General features: G+C 50.6%; 1 protein-coding gene across 1 annotated transcript in view; it reads right to left on the minus strand.

The window, feature by feature from the left end:
* LHPP (phospholysine phosphohistidine inorganic pyrophosphate phosphatase) overlaps positions 1-22,696 on the minus strand; it is a 128,008-nt gene that overhangs the window by 87,427 nt on the left and 17,885 nt on the right. The window contains exons 3-5 of the mRNA XM_018041189.1: positions 22,093-22,246; positions 14,191-14,254; positions 13,238-13,330 (exon numbers count right to left, since the gene is read on the minus strand). Of these exons, the coding sequence (XP_017896678.1) occupies positions 13,238-13,330; positions 14,191-14,254; positions 22,093-22,246 (311 nt within the window). The remainder of the gene's footprint in view (positions 1-13,237; positions 13,331-14,190; positions 14,255-22,092; positions 22,247-22,696) is intronic.

Consider the following 22,696-nt stretch of genomic DNA (forward strand, 5'->3'; position numbering starts at 1 on the left):
GGACTCTTACCCATCTGTTTGAACTCTGCCCGTGAGGAATCCAGATGGAATGGCCCTTCCATCTCAGAGTGGTAGGGGTGGAGACAGGGAATACAGAGGCCGGCCCCATGTGGCCAGCAGACTTGTCAGACTGAGCTCAAGGCTCAGATGGGGACATAGAAAGTCGGCCCGAGGTCCCAGCTGTGCGACGGGCTAGCCCTGCAATCTCGTGATGCACTTCAGTCTGTACAATGGGTACAACTAATGGGATATTTAAACAGAAACATGAAAGTTAAGCATCCAGGGCAGTGCCTGGACATAATCAGCTATCTGTACGTGTTTAAAAGGAAAATATATTAGGAAACATTTTATTGAGGAAACTCCTAATCTAGCCCTATAAGAGACAGTCCACAGTCCTCACGACGGGCCTCCAGCGCTCCAGCCCTTCTGGGTCAGGTCCTCTATGGGCCGGTCAGTGGGGACGCAGTGACTTAGAAATACAGTCCCTGCGCTTGTGAAGCTCCCAGTGGAAGGCAGAAGACAGATGTTCATGAGGTAATTTTACATACACTTAGCCAGGACCCGTGATAAAGCGCAGGGAGGAAAAAAAGCAGGATGTGGTCAAGCCTGACCTCGTGGGGCTCGCAGTGGTCAGGGAAGGCTTCCTGGAGGAGGTGAGGTTTTGAGTTTGGATCTGAAGGGAATGAGGTGTCAACCAGGCTAGGGGGTATAGGAGGAGGAAAGGTGACAGCCTTCGCCGAAGAAGACACCACACGTGTGTCAACCACAGGTCAATAAACCTGAAGCAAATGTCCTTGGAAGCATCTCCCGAATGGGCCTTCAAATAATGGGGAATCATGAGGCGCTTGTAGACAAGGGGACAAAGGCTGAGCGGGTGCCGCCCGGGCGCCAGGGAGGCAGTTTGAGGTGAACACGAGAGTTTCTAACAATTAGCACGGGCTGCCTCAGAGGTACCAGACCCTGGTCACTTAGTCATATTCCAGCAGAGACCAGAGGGATCTCTGTCAGAGAAGCTACTGCAGGACAAGGGCCCCAGGGAGCTTGAGCAGGTGGCTGATGACCACGAGGGCTGAGAATTCCGCTGACCGCTGGGAGCTGCGCCCCCTGCGGGACATACGAGGTACCTGAAATATACTGCATTTCGTCCCAAACTTCACACACCTCTGGGCTTTCCTCCACCCAAACTCATGTTCGCCAACGAGTGTTACACATACTATTGATGTACGATTTGATCTTAGGTAGAACAGGATGTACATTTTTAATACAACCATTAGTAGTTATTTTTAGAGTAATCTATTTATGGTGATGATTCTGGTTTCCCATTTAGAGTAGGAATCAAAAGTTTCTTTTAGAATACACTTAAGTAGATAGAATGAATCAATTTAAAGAAACATTAAGTTAATAATAGTGCCGCAGGCAAGTATTCAGATATGGCAAAGCTGGAATTTTTTTTTTTTTCCTAGAAAGTGATGCTGGGGAAAACACTGTCAAATCCAAATAGGTTCATTTTTGTGTCTACAAGCTCCCATGCAGTGTGTGGAAATCATCCATCACCCAAGAAGAAACAACCAGTGGCAACCCACGTTCCCTGAAGTGGGACCCGCCCCAGAGACGCTGCACACACACGCGAGTCTAAGGGTACCTGCAAAGCCAGGTCACCTGGGCAAACACACAGCTCACCTGGCAGGAGAGGGCTGGGGCAGGGGGGCACCCGGCCTAGGCAGCAGGCCGGCCACAAGCTCCAGTGGGAGATTCTGTGTTGACTTCTCAGGGAGCTGTCCTGACACTGACAGGTCAGCCTCTAAACATCCACTGCGGCTCCAGCTTAGGACCCTGTCCTCCGCTGCCAGGAATCCTGGGGGCCACCCTGCTAAAAGGCTCCTTGGAAATGAAACGGTCTTCCAATTATTAAACGCCATGCCTGGCATCTCTCTCGCTCTGGGGAAAATACAGTTTTGCACACACACACACACACACACACACACACATGTGTGCATGCAGCAGAAAATCCTCCCCACTCAGAACAGAGGCTCTGGGCCTTTCTGCGTGAGAACGTTTGTGGGGGGGACCCGTGGAGGCAGAACCAGGGAAACCTGGGCCATTGGAAGAAGCTCACCGAGGAGCAGCAGCTATGGTTCTGCCTGATAACCCGACAGCTAAGCCCTGGCAGAGCCCAGAGCCGTGGGTGGGCGGAGGGGAGGGGCAGGGTGCAGGACCCCCAGGGTCTGCAGCCGCAGGCGCAGCGAGGCCTGTCTGGGCCAGCTTGTGGGCTCCGCATACCAAACGCGCTCCAGCCCCTGGGGAATCTCACAGATTTACTATCGGTGAAGGGCAATAACCACGCAAGGAGGAGCAATTATTGCCAAATCATTTAGGATTTAAAAAATCATTGGCAAGAAGATAGAGGTCAAGAGGTGCGCTGTCGGGGGAAATAAAAAAACCCTACCTGTCAGGCCTGGATTGCACTTCCTTTCTGACTGCAATATGGTGCAGGCAAGATGGAGACCCACACACCAAGCGGTCGGCTCCCACGGAACAGAGATGCAGGAGCCGGAGGCAGCACCAGAGCCCTTGAGGCAGGTTTTCAGGTCTGGGTGCAAGATGCAGAATTCATCTGTCCGTCTTAAATATCTATCTGCCCAAATATCTATCTGTCTCCTCTTCCCGCCATCCTAGGTGCCAGGGGAAGAACCCATTCCAACAAGCGGCGATGTTTGGAACACAACTTCCAGTGAACGCCAGAGCTTTCCCAAGAAAGTTCACTTCTCATGAAATGTCTAGTGATTCCAAGGCTCTGCCAGGAGGAACCCTTCTCCCCACCAAGGGGTACCAACAGCAGGGCTGGTGGTGAAGCAGCAGTGGACTCAGCCTGCACTTCAGCCCCGCGGGACTCGGACCCCTACTTAGAGCCGCCTCGAGAAAACACCTAGCTCTGGGAGGAGCCCCAGACCCTCAGCCTGCAGGCTCACATCTGGAGGCCGGTCATCGCTGAGGCAGCTCCCCCAGCGTCTGACACATTTGTAACGAATATATCAACACAGCAAAACTCCAGGTCGCTATTTTATATAAAGTAAAAAATAACGATATTGGTGAGGATGTTGGGAAATGAGCACTTGGCAAGTACAGCTGGCGAGGAAGCCGAATCGCTGTGGCATTTCTGAAATAGAAATGAACAATGTGCGTCAGGGCACGGCAGCCACACCCCCAGGATTTCTAGGAAAACAATTTAAAATGTACCAAAGGAATACGAGGGTGTTCACGAGGCTTATGTACAAGAGGGACACTGAAAGCAACCTAAACGTCCAACTCCTGAGGACTGCGAAAGCACGTTATGGTGGCAAGGGGCTGGGAGAACAGACCTGTGCTTAAGAACACTAGGTAGTCACTGCGACAGAATGCTCTGTAGCCACAAAAATTACTTTGTGGAAGTGCCTGAATCTGCACAAAGCAAACTGTTCCCAAAGTTACAGGGCAGGGGTGGGAATCAGGTTTCAAACAGCAGATGCAGCTTTGTGTTAAAAACGTGTGTATGCATGCATGCTAAGTTGCTTCAGTCGTGTCTGACTCTTTGCGACCCCATGGACTGGAGGCTCCTCTGTCCATGGGATTCTCCAGGCAAGAATACTGCAGTGGGTTGCCATGTCCTTCTCCAGGGGACCTTCCTGACCCAGGGAACGAAACCACGTCCCTTATGTCTTCTGCAATGAGGAGCAGGTGCTGTACCACCAGTGCCAGCTGGGAAGCCAGAAGCCCCCAGAAATGTGTGCACAGACCCCCCGCCCCCCACAAATTGGAAAGATTAAGCGTGATTCGTGTTATTCCAGGTTAGGGGTTGAACATTTTTTTGTTCCCTTGTACTTTCTGAATTTTATCCACCTCCTTTAACAAATATGAGTTACCTCATCATCAGATTTTTTAATTTTTAATTGTATTTTGAGGCGAAGGAAAGCAAAATCTACTTTAAAAGGCGTTAGGGGAGGAAACGTCTTAGGGAAAAGCTGAGACAGGAGGTTTTAAAGGTCCCTTATGTCTGAGAAAAAGCACAAAGGCAGTCCCAGGTCTGGTATTTCCTGGAACCACCCCCCCCACCACCACCCAGGGCTGGAGGCAGAGCCAAGTTCAAAGCTGGGCTGCAGCAGCTCAGGCCCTGTCTCTCCCGATGCTCCCACCACCCCAGCAAGTGGTCCCCAAGCTGACACCCAAGGACCACGCACCCAGCTGGTGGGGAGGATGGGCTGGAAGAAGGCTCGGCCAACAAAAGGGAGAAGACGGGCCTTCCACGCAGATGTTCACGCCACACCCACAGGCCTCCCCGCCAAGGGCACAGACTGTCCTTATGGCCCACACTTCGAATGAATGCCCTGAGAACCAGGGAACAAAATGACGCAGCAAAGTCCTTGTCTTATGCCTGGCTCTCTTTGGATAAACCCACAAACCTCGTCCCCATTTTTTTTTTGGACACGCTGGCCTTGGTTGCGGTATGTGGGATCTAGTTCCCTGACCAGGGATTGAACCTGGGCCCCTGCGTTGGGAGCACAGAGTCTCAACCACTGGGCACCAGGGAAGTCCCCTCGTCCCCACTTTTGATAGGCTGTCCTCAGAGTACTCACCCTTACCACCAGCAATCTTGTCTAGCTTTATTTTCTACATTCTGCCAACAAGACATATTTTAACATTTTATTTCAAAATGGAATATATCACACTACTAAATACACCTTTTCAAAGCTAAGTGTTCTGACATGTCGCTGCCACCACCCTGAGAAGTGGGGAGCAGCAGAGACCCAGAGGGACTGGGGGCCTCGGTCCACATCTGCAGAGGAATCCTGGCTCCAACAGCAGCTTTCATGTGACCACCCCGCAGTGCCCTGGTTCTCAACTGGGGGCGATTTTGCTCCCCGGGACATCTGGCAACATCTGGGAACACCTGCGGCTTCACAACTGGGGGACGATGGGGGTTGAAAAAAGAAAGTGAAGTTGCTCAGTCGTGTCCAACTCTTTGCAACCCCATGGACTAGAGCCCACCAGGCTCCTCTGTCCATGGGATTTTCCAGGCAAGAATACTAGAGTGGGTTGCCATTTCCTTCTCCAGGGGGTCTTCCCTACCCAGGGATCGAACCCAGGTCTCCCACATTGTAGGCAGACGCTTTACCGTCTGAGCCACCAAGGAAGTTGGGGGATGATGGGGGTTACCCTCACCACAAATAATGATCTGGCCCCAAAATGTCAACAGTGCCAAGGCTGAGAAACCCTGCCTTAACCTTAAGATGGGAATGCAAGCACACGATGGGGGACTGGAGTAAGGATTTTACGAAGTACCCGGGAATGTGACAGGTCCCAGGTGTGCCTGGCACGTGGGGCTCAAGCCTCAGGTTCTTCATCTGTGAAATGGGGGTCCTCAGCTTCCAGGCTGCCAAGCACTGGCTTCTGGGGCTAAGCACTGTGGTCTGAACGGTCTCCATTTCCATTAAACACGCACAGTTTACAGGTGATGGAGTTTCTCAGGATCATGGAAAACTGCCAAAACCTTCACATCATTTGGGCTTTGGTATGCAGCAATAAAACCACCCACTGATTCAGAAGCCTTCAACTATGAGAATTAGGTATTTCTAGAAGTAACCTTTCAGAGAAGGCAATGACACCCCACTCCAGTACTCTTGCCTGGAAAATCCCATGGACGGAGAAGCCTGGTAGGCTGCAGTCTATGGGGTCGCTAAGAGTTGGACACGACTGAGTGACTTCACTTTCACTTTTCACTTTCATGCATTGGAGAAGGAAATGGCAACCCACTCCAGTATTCTTGCTTGGAGAATCCCAGGGACAGTGGAGCCTGGTGGGCTGCCGTCTATGGGGTCGCACAGAGTCGGACACGACTAAAGAGACTTAGCAGCAGCAGCAACAGCAGAAGTAACCCTTAAGGTATATTATTCTTTGCCTTATTAGCGAATCCCAGAAAGGCCCTGGTTACCTCAAAGAAGCCGGCCTTTCCAATCTATTAGAGTAATCCCGGCAATCTGTTATTTCTAGGCTATCAAGGAAAGGTTAAAACGAAAATTGGATCTGGGGAGTTATGGCCATTCCGAGTGCAGGTGGAAAACTCCTCGGCAGCGAGAAGCGGCTCTGGGCTTGGGAAGAAGCAGTTATCAAGGGAAATGACTGGTGATAACTTTATTGATTAAAGCAGCTTGAAAAATGTAAGGTTTGCCACAGCCTGGCACTTGAGCGGCAAGATAGCCCCTCGCGGGCCTTGCTCATTAAAAACAGAGAAGCAGGAGCAGACAATTATTGCCCTGTGCATAAGACACAGTTCATTCAAAATGGCCTTGGTTTGAAATACCGCTTTAAAATGCCTACAAATCCTGAGGCTTGAATAACTTAATGGACAATTTAGAAAAAGGGTTGGGGCGGGGGTGTGTTAAGAACATGCCATTGCCCATCAGCTGTCAAGAGGGGGAGACAGAGAGGATGATAACACAGGAGGGAAGATGCAGCTTTGTTATCTGGGCTCAGGGTCACCAGAGAAAACAATTCCCTGGTGACCCAGGCCCACAGAGGCTCACATGCCTGGACGGCCAAGCCAGGAATTCAAACCCCCTAACTCCCACCCCAGTCCCCACTGCCCTAGCATCTGCCAAACGAGAAGTCTGATCAACCTGAACCCTCAAAGGGCCTCGGTGCCTCGTCGGAGGGTGTGGGGAGGGCGGTTTCTCATTCAGAATGTGAAAGATGCTGACCGTAAAAGTAACAGGGAAGTGAAGTTGCTCAGTTGTGTCCGACTCTTTGCGACCCTGTGGACTGTAGCCCACCAGGCTCCTCCGTCCATGGGATGCTCCAGGCAAGAATACTGGAGTGGGTTGCCATTTCCTTCTCCAGGGGATCTTCCCGACCCAGGAATCGAACCGAGTCTCCTGCATTGCAAGCAGACGCTTTAACCTCTGAGCCAACTGGAAACACCAAACAAATGAACGAAAGGTGAGAGGGAAGGGGATTAACCAAGGTCAGCTCTGCAAAGACAACCGAGACGTTATCACATCTTAATACTCGGTTCTTCTGGTCTTAATTTCTAGGCAGTGACAGTCTGCTGTTTTGCTGGTTGGGGGAGGTGGGGGAGACTGCCAACAGATGGCTGTGACCGTAGTGCTGACGTAATTCTAAATACTGATTTTTCTAACTCAAATTACAACAGCAACCTTTCTCCCACTCTATAAAAAAAAAAAAAAGGATCTTAAGAATGTATTCTTTCAAATTCCCTATGAGCAGGATACAAATATTATGTAGTTGCTTATATTTAAGAAATGGAAAGCCAAGCTATGATATTTATAAAAAAGGACTCTGTGACCAGAGATGAGTGGGAAGAGTAGGGAAAGGCCAGAAGCTAGAGGTCCCTGAAAGTATCTTGTTTCATGGATCTGATTTCAGATCCATGTGAATTTTTACGTAACTGTAAAACAAATTTAAATGTTGGAAAGCAAATCCCTTAAAAATTGGAAATACAGTGAGTTCAAGGGTCCTGTTGGTGACACACACACCCCCCCAGTGAAATAATGGTGGCTTTAAAAAAACAGTTTGGGGGGACTTCCGGGTGGTCCAGTGGTTTAAGAATCTGCTTTCCAAAGCCGGGGACGTAAGTTGGATCCCTGGTCAGGGAATTAAGGTCCCCTGTGCCTCGGGCCCGCAGCTACTGAAGCCGGTGCACGGAGATCCCACACTCCACAACAAGAGAAGCCGCCGCGGCGAGAAGCCCGCGCACCGCAACGAGAGGCAGAGGCAGCTCGTGGACGCTCCTGCCGGTCAGGGATGGGATCCTTTGAACACGAGTAACTGCAGCGGAGGAGAACGCATCAGCTGCGCTTTTACCTATCTATCTACAGCGCTAGAGTTTTAAATCCCCAAGGCACTGGGAGAGTGCTAGCGAGCCAACGCACTCTGAAAGCTCATAAATAATAGCAAAGAGACGGGCATTTGTCTGGAGTTTCCTACATGAACTGTACTTCGTGGGATCAGACGATGGGTGGGGAGTTCCCCTATACAGAAGTCATCCGGAGAAAAAGAGACGCAGGAATGACACAGGATTCAAGCGTCACCGTTTCGCAGAACTCAGTGGATACATGGGGTCACGCGCCAATCACTCACAGCTGCACACACCACAGGAGACGCCTGGGCCCTGGAGGAGGACGCACTGTCCCCCGTAAAGCAGTCGTCGGAAAACCGGAACAGACACTCAGGAAGCTTCCTGTCTAACCATCAACACACAGGAAACCAGGGCGGCATGAGACAGGACAGGCTGAGGCCCAATCCACAAAACCCGGACTGTGGCGAGCTCTACAGGACCGACGGCCCAGACGTTTCCTCACAACGCTCCAAGGAATCCAAGAGGGAGAAGGGGAAGGTGTGGGAGCAGACAGATGAGCAAACACCTGGGAATCACACCAACCAGTCACAGTGCAAGGACCTCATTCGGGTCCTGATTCAAACAAATTGCAAGCGACGCAACAATTATATGACAATCAGGGAAATGTGAATAATAGCTGGACATTTAAAGGTAACGAGGAGTTATTAGTATTACTAACACTTGGATGTCGTAATGACACTATCTGTGTTTTTAAAAGATTTCCTATCCTAGAGACACTTGGAAATATCTGCAGATGAAGTGATGATTTGCATCTGAGGGATGATTCAAAATAAACAGGGGAGAGGAGAGATAAGCGTATAGATTAAATGAGCTGCTGAGTGAAAGAAAGTAAAAGTGTTAGTCACTCAGTCATGCCTGACTCCTTGTGACCCCATGGACTAGCCTGCTAGGCTCCTGTGTCCATGGAATTTTCCAGGCAAGAATACTGGAGTGGATAGCCATTCTCTTCTCCAGGGAATCTTCCCGACCCAGGGATCGAACTCGGGTCCCCTGCATTGCAGGCAGATTCTTTACCATCTAAGCCACCATGGAAGTCTGCAGCTACTCATTTCCAAAGGGGTCCCAGTGTTCAAATATGGGACAATCTGGGCAAGAAAATGACAGCAGGCATGGATTGTGACTCATGGAATAAAACAGAGATCCTTGAGTCCATGTTGGAGTAAATTAAAAGGCAAGTGGGAGGAAAAGGAAAGCTCTTCCTCACAGTAAATTCTAATGAATAACTATAGAGGAACTACGGAAATGGAAAATCACCCCTTGGCAAACACCATGGTAACAACTGTTACAAGTATGAGCTGTCCATGGATGCTGAAATCAGGAGAGGAAAAGGATGACTTGTAAGAGGATATTCACATGGGACCGAAACACTCCCCCGCCCCAAGACACTACTGGTCACAAAGGGACATAGCAGGTTTGCAGTGAAGAGCAGGGCACCTCCGATGGGGGTCTAAGTGGCCGCCACCAACAATGGGCAGAGTACCCGCCTGTGCCTCCTGAAGGGACACACCCCCAGGGCCTAGCACTGTGTCTGTGAAACGCATGACCAGGATTAAATATGCCAGAAATGCAAAACCTACACTTCAGTCATGAGGAAACAGCAGGGACATTCTATGAAGAAACTGGCCAGTACTCTTCCAAAGGGCTTTCCAGGTGGCGCTACTGGTAAAGAACCCGCCTGCCAATGCAGGAGACATAAGAGAGGTGGGTTCAATCCCTGGGTCAGGAGGATCCCCTGGATGAGGGCATGGCAACCCACTCCAGTATTCTTGCCTGGAGAATCTCATGGACAGAGGAGCCTGGTGGGCTACAGTCCAGGGGTCTGCAAAGAGCCAGACACGACTAAAGTGATTTAGCATGCATGTACTCTTCCGAAACTACCAGGGTCCTGAAGGACACAGACAGACAGGAACTGCTCACAGTAAAGGGTGTGGGGGGTGGGGGGTGGGGGCATGACACCAATACAGCATGTCCAGAAACAGAGGGTCCCTGGGCTAGTCAACATCGGAGTCAAGGTTGATTTCCCCCTTTTATAATCGTCCGGTTCTCGTTACGGAAGATGTTAGCCTTTGGGGACGCTCTAAGGACACATGGGAATTCTCTGCACTATTTTTGCAACCTCTCTCTGCGTGGGAAATTGCTTCAGAATGAACAGTTAAACACAGTTTTTAAAAGTGCTTATTAGCTGATAATTACTGATGGATACCTGGGGTCTCATTATATTCCTCTCTCAATGTCAACAGATATTTGAAACGTTCCATGAAAGAAAGTTAAAAAGAGACTGGTTTAAAAGACAAGACAACCTTATTTGGATTCAATTCAAAGAAATCGACATAAAAGACATTTCTGAGACAGCCAAGGAAATTTAAATATGAGCTGGTATAGATAATACTAAGGAATTACGACTGATTTTGTTAGGGAGGGGTTTTTTTTCTTTTAGGTAGGGTTTTTTTTTTTCAACATGAAAAAATAAGATAAAAGTTACCAATGTATTTTTAAAGTGTACAAATCAGGGGCATTAAAGTACACTCACAGTGTTGTAAAACCATCACCACCGCTGAGTTCCAGACATTTTTATCACCCCAAAAGGAGACCTCATACCCACTGGCAGTCACTCCCCATTCCTCCCCACTCCCAGCCCCTGGCAGCCACTAGTCTATGAATATTTTGCGTCTCTGTGGGTTTGCCTGTTCTGGATATTGGACTTCCCTGGTGGTTCAGCAGTAAAGAATCTGCCTCCAATGCAGGAGCCCTGGGTTCGATCCCTGGGTCAGGAAGATCCCCTGGAGAAGGGAATGGCAATCCAACTCCAATATTCTTACCTGAGAAATCCCTCATGGAGAGGAGCCTGGCTTTCTGCAGTCCTCGGGGTTGCAAAGAGTCAGATACAACTTAGCGACTAAACAACAAGTCTGGACACTGCATGTAGTATATAAACATTAAATATATACATTGTGGCCTTTTGTGACTGGCCTCTTTCACTTACCATAATGTTTTCAAGGTTCATCCACGCAGCAGTATTTTTCATTATTTCATTCTTTTTACGGCTGATATATTCCACTGGGACAATAGATCACATTTCTTTCACCCATTCATTTGTTGAACACGTGCACTATTCCCACCTTTTGGCTACTGTGAACAGTGCTGCTATGAACATTCATGTGTAAGTTTTTGTTTGAACATAGGTTTTCAATTCTTTTGGATATACACCTAGGAGTGGAATTGCTGGGGTCATACAAGAATTCCACATTCAACTTCCCATGGAACTGTTTTCCATAGTGGCTGTATTTCATAGTGGGTTCTCCATTTTACATCTGTACCAGTATTCCTATATTAGGGTTCCAGTTTCTCCACATCCTCCCAGTTCAGTCACTCAGTTGTGACCGACTCTTTGCGCACGGACTGCAGCACACGAGGCTTCCCTGTCTATCACCAACTCCCAGAGTTTACTAAAACTCATGTCCATTGAGTTGGTGATACCTTCCAACCATCTCATCCTCTGTCGTCCCCTTCTCCTCCCGCCTTCAACCTTTCCTAGCATCAGGGTCTTTCTCAATGAGTCGGTTCTTTGCATCAGGTAGCCAAAGTATTGGAGTTTCAGTTTCAGCATCAGTCCTTCCAATGAATATTCAGGATTGATTTCCTTTAGGATTGACTTGACTTGACATCCTCCCAACGCTTGTTATTTTCCTTTTAAAACTATTATGGTTGTCCAAGCAGGTGTGAGGTGGGATCTCACTATGGTTTTGATTTGCATTTCCTGAGTGAGAGATAATGCTGAACACCTTTTTGTGTTTTTTCATTACTGTTAAATGTCTTAATGCATTGTAATCAGGTCAAAAACAACCATCGCTTTTTGAAAGGCATACTGTGATCTGAAAGGCTATAACATTAAGTATGGAATTTGCTTTATAATACAGCAGCAAAAAAAGTAAATTTCCAAAAAGAACAAAAAGGGATAGAAGAAGGGAATACGATGTAATCTTTTAAGTGTTGCGTCTGCATGATAGACAGACGAGGAGAGTCACTGTGTCTTTCTGCTTCTGAGCATGTTTTAACATTTGCCACAATAAAACAAATTTCAACATTTGTCATGAAGAACTGAAGTCATGAAAACCAGGTTATTTATTCCTGTCACCTTCACTCATTCAAAATTTGTGTCTTGAATGAGTGAAATAAATTCCTGCTCTACCAGCCTCACAGGTCCCAGTGAGGGACCCCCGAGACCTGTGCTTTCTGACTTTCAGGTGAGGTTTGGGTGCTGGGGTTCCAGACTTCCACAGCTGTGTGCTCTTTTTCTAAGCATTGTGAGAGACCAGCGCTCTAGACTGGAACACGTGTGGAAAATTCCAGTCCAACAGGGAGGAAGCAGCAAGGGGACCCTGGGGGCACCAGCCTTGCCACAGGATGCTGACATGGACCCGTGATGCCCTGTCCAAAACAGACAGCAGGAGCCCCTGGCCGCCTGCAGACGCATACCCGCTATTTCTCCAACAATGCTGTCAGGACCCCACCAGCTGGAGGGGACCAGCTCACTCTACCTGGGAAGCGGGGAGGGAAGACGCTAAAATCATAAACGCTTTTTTTTTTTTTCCTTTGGAGATGTATGCTTGGAAGGCAACATGAGTCAAAAGCAGTTATAATGTGGGACTTCCCTACTGGTCCAGTGGTTAAGACTCTGCACCCCCAATGCAGGAAGCATGAGTTTGATTCCTGGTCGGAGAACTAAGATCCCGCAGGCCGACCGGTGTGGTCAGGAAAACAAGCTGTAATGTAAAGGTGGCCAGGTGCATGATTTTATTCCTGCATATTCTTTTCATCTTGCTGGACACTGTTTTTCCAATGAAATAGTTTTAGTACACTGACCAGACTTGTCAATTCCGATCCTTCCAAACAAGCAGCAAAAATCTTAGGAAAAGTCACGAGCATTTCTCTTTCTCACTCTTGTTTAGTCGTGAAGTCCTATCCGACTCTTTGCAACCGTATGGACTGTAGCCCACCAAGCTCCTCTGTCCCTGGGATTTCCCGGGCAAGAATACTGGAGTGGGTTGCCATCTCCTTCCCCAGGGGATCCTCCCGACTCAGGGACTGAACCCTTAGACTGATACTGATTTGACAGGTTGAGAACGTTCAGTGGGCCTCCTTGGCTGTCTTTCCCCATGTTCCCAGTCAGATAAGCCCTCATGCCTGGGGATGAAGGAGGGAGGGGGATACCAGCTTGGCTGCCTGAGTCCCCAGACTCATTTCACGTGCCCAGGCTGCCCCCGGCGAGCACTCTGGCCTCCCCCAACAGCTGCCTCCACATACATACTTCACGGGGAGCCGGCTTACCTCGTGGGCTTCCACCCCCATCTCTTGCAGGGCAGACTTGAAAAACTCAGGGGAAGGCTTTCCCACCACCTCCGCTTCGATACCACAGGCATACTGGGGGAGAGAGAAGGACATGGCGTGGGCTGGGGACCAAGGGACGGTGGAGGGGAACCCTGGCCTGGTGAAATCCTCTCCCTGGGCAATCAAAAAGAAAGGCTCCAGTGTGCACCCAGGGGCCTCTAAGGGGCAAGACAACATGGCCCAGAGGCTTGTGAGTGAGCGTCACAACCGGGCTGCCCAGGGTGCTGGGGGCACCCCCACCAGGCCCCTGCCACCTGCCCCAGGGCCAGAAGACCTCCGGGGCATTAGGGGCTCTCCTCTGCAGTCCCACTTCTCCTCCCTTCCCCTCCCCCCTCCCCCAGCTCTGTCTCAGGTCCTCCTCCAGCGGATAAAAGGCCCAGGGCCCCAGCCCTCCCACCTGAGTGCAGGTAGGCAGGCACCAAGGCGGCAGTGACCCGGGGCTGACCTGGGCGGGGAGTCCAGCTGAGCCCAGCCCTGGAAACTGGAGGAGGGGACTGGGAAGGAGTCCAGCTAGCACACACAGAGTCTGAGCTGCTGTAGGAAAGCAGGGCGAGGGACGAGGCGGGTGCACAGGGATCTTAAGGAGCCAAGAACCCGGAGGACAGGTGCAGAGCATGCCGGGAGGGCCAGCGGGGCAGAGGCCAGGGGTGCGGGGTCGGGGTCCTGGGGGGTGGACGGGGAGCGAGCGACAGGGAGCAGGGGGACGACCAGCGCAGCTGAGGGGCCAAGCTCCAGAGGAGGCGAAGGGCCGGGCTTGAAGCCGCGAACACGGCGTCCGACTTGGAAAACATATAGGCACTGGGAACGCCGAGCACCCCGTCTTCTCCGGGGAGACCAGGACATCCCGGAAGGCCCTGAGACCGGAAGAGGGTCAGGCGGACCCAGGCAGGTACCTCAAGCGCCTTCATGTAGGGACCGACGTCCAGCATCAGGCCAGAGGTCTCCTTGTAGTAGCGTCTAGAAAAGAGCCAAGGGGGACAGGGTGAGCTGAGCCCAGGGACCTGGGAAGCGCCCAGGGAAAAACTGCCCTGTCCTGGTTCTGGGCCGGCCCAAGAGGGCTGTCACGGGCCAGGGTGGGGGCAGACGCCACGCTGAGAGTGACCGACGGGGGTCAGCACAACAGAGCCCAGCAGTGGCCAGCACACCGGGGCGGGGCGGGGGGAGAAAGAGGAGGGCAGAGATGGGGGCCGGCAGCTCTCAGTCAGAATGGCCCCCTGCTGCCAGCCGCGTGGGGACCCCACCACAGTGATGAACGGGGGCCCCAGGGACAGCTGGGTCCAGTTGCTAACACAGAGAAACACAAGTGACCTGTGTTCTGGGAAAGGGCAGCCGGTCCACAGAGCGTGTGGCGAACTCCTAATTGCTAATAATTAACCCCTAATTGCTGCCTGGAGAAGAAAACGCCATTAGTTCCACAGCATCTCCTAGCAGCCGGAGGGTCAGCAGAGGTGCCAGGCCTCACGGGCGCCAGATGCTTCTATGAGACGACAACTGTTTCTTCCCCGTCTCGCTGGAGGCTGAGACGGCTTGGCTCCCGGCAGCGCCTCGCAAGACGGTCTCACCTCTTCCCTCCTGTGAGCGCCGTGCCCAGGCCACACGCAGACCCCTCGGGGCACACGGTGACCAGGCCCAGCTCTCTTGGAGCACAGCTATTTGACTATAAAGTAGGGAGAAGGTGGTTTGCTCTGTGCAGCTCTGAAGAGGTTGAGACCCATCACACCAGTTACCCTTCCCCCTTCCCACGACCGTCGAATCTGGGAGACATGAGACAGCATGCGCGTGACCTAAATGCCCTCGGAGGGAGGCATTTAGGTAATACCCACACACACAGTGGGGTATTACTTAGCCATAAAGAAAGTCATTTGCAGCAGCATGCACGGACCTAGAGATCATCACCCCAAGTAAAGGAAGTCAGATGGAGAGACAAACACCAGGTGATATCACTTACATGTGGAATCTAAAAGAATGACAAAAATAAACAGCATGTATGTGGAAAAGCAAAGAGAAGACTAGTGAAGCCTGCTGACTTCAGGGTTCTGACTTGCTTTTAACTGCGGGACTCTGGGTTGCGTACGCCCTCTGAGCCTCAGTTTCCTATTCTGTAAAATGGGTCAAAAGAAGGTCCAGTGCCTACCGCCATGGGCTGCTGTGAGGCTTGCATAAAACAATGCAGGCAAAGTTCTAATGTGATGCCTGGGGTGAAGAAACCACTTCAAAAATGTAGCTACCCAGACTGAGATGGGCAATAAGATATGAGCCGGGGAAGAAAGAATGAACGCAGGTCTTTCCTGTTTGTGGGGGCCGGACCCTGTCCTATGTCTACTGGAAATGGTAGGACCGAGCTCACTTCCTTCCTCTGGCTCTGCAATACCCAGGGACTCTGCCTGCCCCTCTGGGCCCCACCTGAGGCCTCCAAGGCTGCAAGAGCCTGGCCACCCGCAGCGATCACCTGGCCCCTCAGAGGGGAGAAGCACGCACCCTTTCTGCATCCTCACTGCCTGCCTCGGAAGCTTCCGTATGGACGCAGGCTGGGCTGCAGCCAAACCCTTGCCCTCGGCAAGGGCTGGTCCCCTGCCACTGCCTTGGGCCAGGCAGATCAGAGCCTGACTGTTGAAGCCTCGGGGGCCTCTTCCATCACAAGCGGACCAGTCTCCAAGTCAACCTGGGCCTCTCGGTCAGGGTCCAAGGCTCTGCACACTAGGGGTCGTGCCGGAAGGACGTGGCTCGGCTGGGAAGCCACACACATGCAGGAAGATGCCTGGGAGCCAGGAGAGAGCCACCACTGCTCATGGAACTGGGACTCGCCAACGATCCCCTTCTTAAGGGCAGTGAAAGTGCCAGTTGTTCAGTCGTGTCTGACTCTTCACGATCGCATGGACTATAGCCTGCCAGGCTCCTCTGTCCATGGAATTCTCCAGGCAAAAACACTGGAGTGGGTAGCCATTCCCTTCTCCAGGAGATCTTCCCGACCCAGGGACCGAACCCAGGTCTCCTGCATCTGCAGGCAGATTCTTTACTGTCTGAGCCACCAGGGGAGCCCCCCTTCTAACAGCGTGACCCCAAAACATAGGCTTAGAGGTTCCTAACTGTCTTGGTCTTAAGTCTGGACTCCAGACATCTGTCCTGCATTTAAACAGCCTCAAAACAGTGTTGGCTTTTATTTTTCCCCAGTTCCACAATAAACTACTTGGGTATGATGATTCCCTCAGCCGGGTCCAGGGTTTGAAGGACTGGCCAAGTAAAGCCAAATGTGGCCAAGAGGCAGAGGAGGGGCCAAGCTCCAGAGAAGCATCAAGCAACCCCCAGACACCGGGTGCTGGGACCTGGGCTCTCTCGGAGGGGGCCACTGGCATCCGCTAACTCGGTCCCCCAAACATTTAAGATGAAGCTGTCCCACAAACCTTTGCAGGGGACACTCTCAGACCCAGGCTGCTCCCCAGGGACTCCCTATCTGGTGGGGAAGCAGACAGGTCCACAGACAAATATGAAAGAGCAGGACCTGGGTGACGGCAAGTGGAACCTGGTGTTCTGTGCACTCTGCGTGGGGAGGGCCAGGCATGCTGGGGACGGGGCGGTAGGGAGGCGTCCCAGAGGAGGAAGCATCAAAGCTGAGGCCTGAAGGTCAAAGGGGAGGAGTGGAGGGGTCTAGACCCGGGGGCTCTCAGACTTGGTACCTTCCTGAGGACCCCAAGTGCCAGATGCCACCCCAGGCACACAGGAGTCCGTCAGATGCTCAGAGGCACCCCCTCGTCCACCCCCCTTGTCCCTTACGCTCCAGGAAATGCCCAGCCAGGGTGAGAGAGAAGGGAGCTGGTGTGTGTGGGGGCAGGTGGAGGGGGTGCTAAGGGCGGGGCACGTTGAAGAGAGCCAGGGCACCGAGGACAGAACCGAGGAAAGAATGCAGCCAGCACAGGAGAAGATGACCCAGATGCCAAAGGAAAAATTATAAAACAAGGCCGCTCTGTTGCAACACACGGCTCTGTCTGGAGCTGAGGATGCTAGGAGCCTCTGGCCCAGGACAGGCTCAGCTCCCAGCCGGCTGCAGGAGGCGGGAGCCCTCCCCGTGGAAGGGCCTCCTGAGGACACCCACGCCGCCCCGCTTCTGCCCGATGCACCCTCCCCCGAGTCTTCCTTCCAGAGTGACAGGTACTGCACCTTCTTTAGTTTAAATTTAGTCCCGGTGGGAAGAAGAATTGGAACACGCAGCTGAAAAGATCCAATCAAAACCCTCTTCTCTTTGCCACACTGATTTTTGGAACCTAAAGAAAAAGACTGACTTGCATAAATCTAGAAACCTTAATATTTCTTTTTATACTAAATGTGGACTCGCTTTCATAGGGCCAAGAACTTGTCTTTATTTCTTATTCATCCAGGAAAACAAAAAGGCATCTTGAGAAGGCCATCTGTTGGCCCAAAACATTTTTAGGGATACAGTAAACACTAGTACCCAAGTTAATTTTTCTTATTCCCCAAACACAAGAGATTTGATGTGTTTATCTTCTGTTACTGGCATAATAAAAGCCACAGCAGGTCTGGCTTGAACCTGAGTACTCCAGCCACAAAGAAGAAACCGTGGATTCCGGAAAGACAGGGAAAAGCCAGAGAGCCGCAGTCAGATAGATTTTATGTTTTATTCCTCTGCCCTCCCTTCCGATTATTCAGCACAGCCTCCCTTCAAAATGACCACTTGACCTTTCCCACAAGAGCCATTAACCTTCCATAGTCTGTCGCGTAAACAGCTTAATTTTCCGACGGAGGCATGACAGAAGAAATTACAAAGGCAATTCCCACTCTCGGTCCAAACAGATGCCAAATGTAAATCACTCCGTTTCCAGGATGAGGACATTCTGCCCCAGTGAATCCACCACCCTGCCTCCTTGGGGGCACCTCGCGGCCCCACTCAGGTGAAGGACGGCCCCTCATCCCCGGTGACCCTCAGCTGGGTGTGGCAGCACCTCTTCCTGCGTCCTTGGGCTGTCCCAAGGGGTGACGACCTAAGCCCAGAAGCTGCTGGCTCCTTTCTCTGATTTCTGAGCACCCAACCCACAGCCCCAGTCAGAAACCCCAGCAGCTAGCCACCCCCTCACTAGCTGCTTACTTGGAAAACACATCTTTGCCTACTACTGAATTTGTTATACAAGTACAAAGCTAAGAGAAACTGATTCCATATTTTTTTTTTTCTTTTTCAACCATACCTATTTTGACTACTATCCCTGATCTGGAAAAATAACTTTTAATAATTAATGATAATTTTGAAGACAAAAGTTTTAACGTAAATGAGTAATGACAAAACTTCTTAATCGTGCTGTTTGCGAGGAGTTGGTAACTTTAGGGAAGCCTACAGGACCAAGGCGGAATGTGAAAGAGTCAAGCTGGCCAGCTTCTGTGGTTTACAGTGACCTAAACTGCAGAAGGTAAGACCAGCAAGGAACTGTGGCAGCTAATTTTATGTCAACTTGGCTGGGCCAGATATTTGGTCTAATGGTATTCTGGATGCTTCTGAGAAGATGTTTCTTGGATGACATTCACATTTAAATCAGTAGACTCAGTAAAGCAGATTGCCCTCCATAATGTGGTGGGCCTCATCCAATTAGTTGAAGGCCCAACCAAAACAAAGTCTGACCTCTCCAAACAAGAAGGAACCTGCCGGCGGATAACCGTGGCACTCAGATGGCAACTCTTCCCTAAGTCTCCAGCCTGCTGGCCTATGCAGGAAAAACCTAGCCTCCACAATCAATTTCTCTTTATATACCCATCTTCCTCAACCTATGACAGGATTATGTTCTGATAAATGCATTACAAGCTGAAAATATCATTAACTCAAAAATGCATTTAAAAAATGCATTTAATAAGCCCAGCCTACCTTAAATGTGCTTTGAACACTTATATTAGCCTATAGGTGGGCAGAATCATCTAACACAAAGTCTATTTTATAATAAAGCACTGAATATCTCATGTAATTTATTACTGAAAGTGAAACTCAGAATGGTGGTCTGGGTACAGAATGTTCGTACGTGTACTAGCTGTTGACCCTCATGATCATGGGGCTGCCTGGGAGCAGCCAGTGCCCAGCGTCTGCCCAGCATCATGAGAGAGGGCTGCACTGCGTGCGGGAAAGGACCAGAATTCAAAATTCGAAGCACAGTTTTTCTGAACGTGCGTAGCTTTCACGCCATAACCAAATCGAAAAGTTATCATCTGACCCACTGCTAAGTCAAGAACTGTCTGTATATACATCACCACACCCTGTTGGTTCTGTTTCTCTGGAGACCACTGACTAACACAGGGTACAATTTTTTGCATGATAAACACACTGTAATATTTGCAGCAAGACAAAGGTCCGTCTAGTCAAAGCTATGTTCTTTCCAGTGGTCATGTATGGATGTGAGTGTTGGACCATAAAGAAAGCTGAGCGCCGAAGAATTGATGCTTTCAAACTGTGGTATTGGAGAAGACTCTTGGGAGTCCCTTGGATTGTAAGGAGATCCAACCAGTCCCTCCTAAAGGAGATCAGTCCTGAATATTCATTGGAAGGACTGATGCTGATGCTGAAGCTGAAGCTCCAATACTTCGGCCACTTGATGCGAAGAACTGACTCATTAGAAAAGACCCTGATGCTGAGAAAGATTGAAGGCGGGAGGAGAAGGGGACAACAGAGGATGAGATGCTTAGATGGCATCACCAACTCGATGGACACAAGTTTGAGCAAAACTCTGGGAGATAATGGGGGACAAAGAAGCCTGGTGTGCTGCAGAACGTGGGGTTGCAAAGAGCTGGACAGGACTTAGCAAATGAACAACAACCACAAGAGACACGTATCCTCTCCTCTCTTTCTTTAAAACTCTTTCACTTGCCCATTTTAAAAGAAGCACAGCCACGAAGAAATATTTCTCCACCACGAGAAAAGAAACTCTCGGTACAAGATGAACGTCAGCCGACCCTGAAGCCTGGAGATGGGCAGGAGGTCGTGGTGGGGTCTCCACTGCACCAGAGGTGAGGGACCAGTGGCTCCACTAAGCGGCAGTGCATTTGGGAATGTGGGGCGAGTACCCTCAGATCTTCTGCTTTTTCAAGAGAATCCAGAAATCCAGTTATTTTACGTAAAGTCTTCCAATTTTTAAAACGATCTCAAAAAAGTTTAAGATCTTGTGTGGACCCAATACCTGCTCTAGAATGCAGCTGAAAAGTGACGGAGCACAGGCTCTGGGGGCGCTCCTGGCCGTCCCTGCACTGACTGATGGGGTGACCGTGGCTTAGCTCATCTCCCTATGCCTTGATATACCCATCCATAAAATGGCAATGACGCTGCCTACAGCCCACAGTGTTGTGGTCAGAATTAAACATGGTGAGCTATATAGAGTACTTAGCAATGGCCAGCAGCCAGATAAAAAGTCCCCCTCGTGTCTACCGGAATAGCCACCCCCATTCAGCAGGCAGAGGTAGTAAGTCCCCAGTCATCAGAAGCACCTAAGCTGGGAAAGGCTTCCCCAGAGATGGGCACAGAATTCCTGCCCTGCGCGCAACGCTGGGCTCGGGTTCCACAGCACCCCTGTGACTCTAAAACCCTAGTGCTGCTTCCACGGAGGACAGAATAAACCTGCACTGCTTTCTGGAAAGCAACTCGGCAACACGCACCAAGGACCTCAAAAAATACACGTCGCCCGAAATGCCAGAAAGAGGCTGATCACGGCCTTACTCAGGGAGAAGATCAGAAACAGCCTAGGACAACTACAGGAGAGCCTGTAAAACAATGAACAGGAATGACCTCGCTGCAGAGACGTCTGCTTCTCACACGGAAGTCTTAGTCGCTCAGTTACATCTGCCTCCTTGCAACCCCATGGACTGTAGCCCTCTGGGCTCCTCTGTCCACAGGAGTCTCCAGGCAAGAGTACTGGAGTGGATTACCATCCCCTCCTCCAGGGGATCTTCCCAACCCAGGGACTGAACCCGGGGCTCCAGCACTGAGGGGGATTCTTCACCCACTGAGCCACAAGGGAAGCCCTATTGTATGCAAAGTGCTTCACAGAGTATTCGGTGAACCACTAAAGCCGAGAGACAGAACCAGAACCAGGTCGAGTTAGATACTGATGCTGTGAACACACCCACGTGTAATGATTTCTGCACAGAAAACTGCTGGGAAGGACACACACCAAAATGCTGGCCACTGTTCTCTCCTGCAGTGGGACTGAAAATGCTGTTTTCCTCTTTTCGCTCATCTGTCTGTATTCAACAGTTTTTCTTCAATGAAGATGTGTTGTTCTTTGTGATAAAAAAGGTTAAGAGAAATAATCAACACAGTGTTTTGAAAGAGACGGTGAGGCCCAGGCTGCAGACTCGGATGACAGAATCACAAGCTGACAGGCTGCTCCTCAACCAGAGATGCGGGGCCCAGACAAGAGCACACAGGCCCTCAAGCCTATTTTCACTGCTCGGGCATCCGTCTCCTTGGCACAACCCATCAGCCCTGTGCTGTGTCCTGTGACAGTAACTGAAACTCAGGACGGCCACCCTGATCTCCAGGGGTCCCGCCCCTGCCCCCGGCCACTCCCAGCCTCGTGGTCACAGGGATGCTTGACCAACCAGCTGAAGACCAGGTCTCTGCTCAAAAATTATCAAAGACACGGATGCCGAAATGAAGGGAAAAAGCAAGAAAAGGAGAGGGAAGGAAGAAGGAGCCATACTGCGTCCACCCCATGCCCACCCTTCCCAGCTTCTCTGCTGATTCCTTAAGTCAGAGAGGCCCACGGAGCATCACCCGGAGTGGCCGGAAATGACTCCCCCCGAAGCCGACTTACCCTTTTCCCAGTGAGAAGAGCACAGGGTTTTCCAGCTCCATGAGCACCTGGAAAGCTTTATTCATGTTTCGATAAGAAAAGTCTTCTCCGGCATCTGCAATTACGACACAGTTTGGGTTGGATGTGTCGATATGATCAAATTCCGAGCGGACTCCTGAAAAGAGGGAGAGAGAAGGGTTCAATCCCTGGGTCGGGAAGATCCCCTGGAGGGCATGGCAATCCACTCCGGTATTCATGCCTGAGAAATCCCATGGACAGAGGAGCCTGGCGGGCTATAGTCCATGGGGTCGCAAAGAGTCGGACACAACCGAACGACTTAAGAATAACAACCACCAACAAAGTCTGCAAGTGACTCTGAGATGCATCAGGAAGATAAAGATGGATAGATGGATGGAGGGATGGGAGATGTATAATGAAGAAAACATGGCAAAATGTCATTGGTGAAGTCAAGGTGAAAGGCAAACAAATGTTCCAAATAAAATTATTTCTGCTTTGCCGTCTGTTTGAAAATCCTCATAACAAAAAGTTGGGGAGGGGGAGGTGGAATTCATCGACCTGAAAATGATTCAAGGTCTGAAAAGACAGGGACACCTGTGTAAGGCAC

The sequence above is a fragment of the Capra hircus genome, chromosome 26 (genome assembly GCF_001704415.2).
Source record: "Capra hircus breed San Clemente chromosome 26, ASM170441v1, whole genome shotgun sequence".
Classification (NCBI taxonomy): Eukaryota; Metazoa; Chordata; class Mammalia; order Artiodactyla; family Bovidae; genus Capra; species Capra hircus.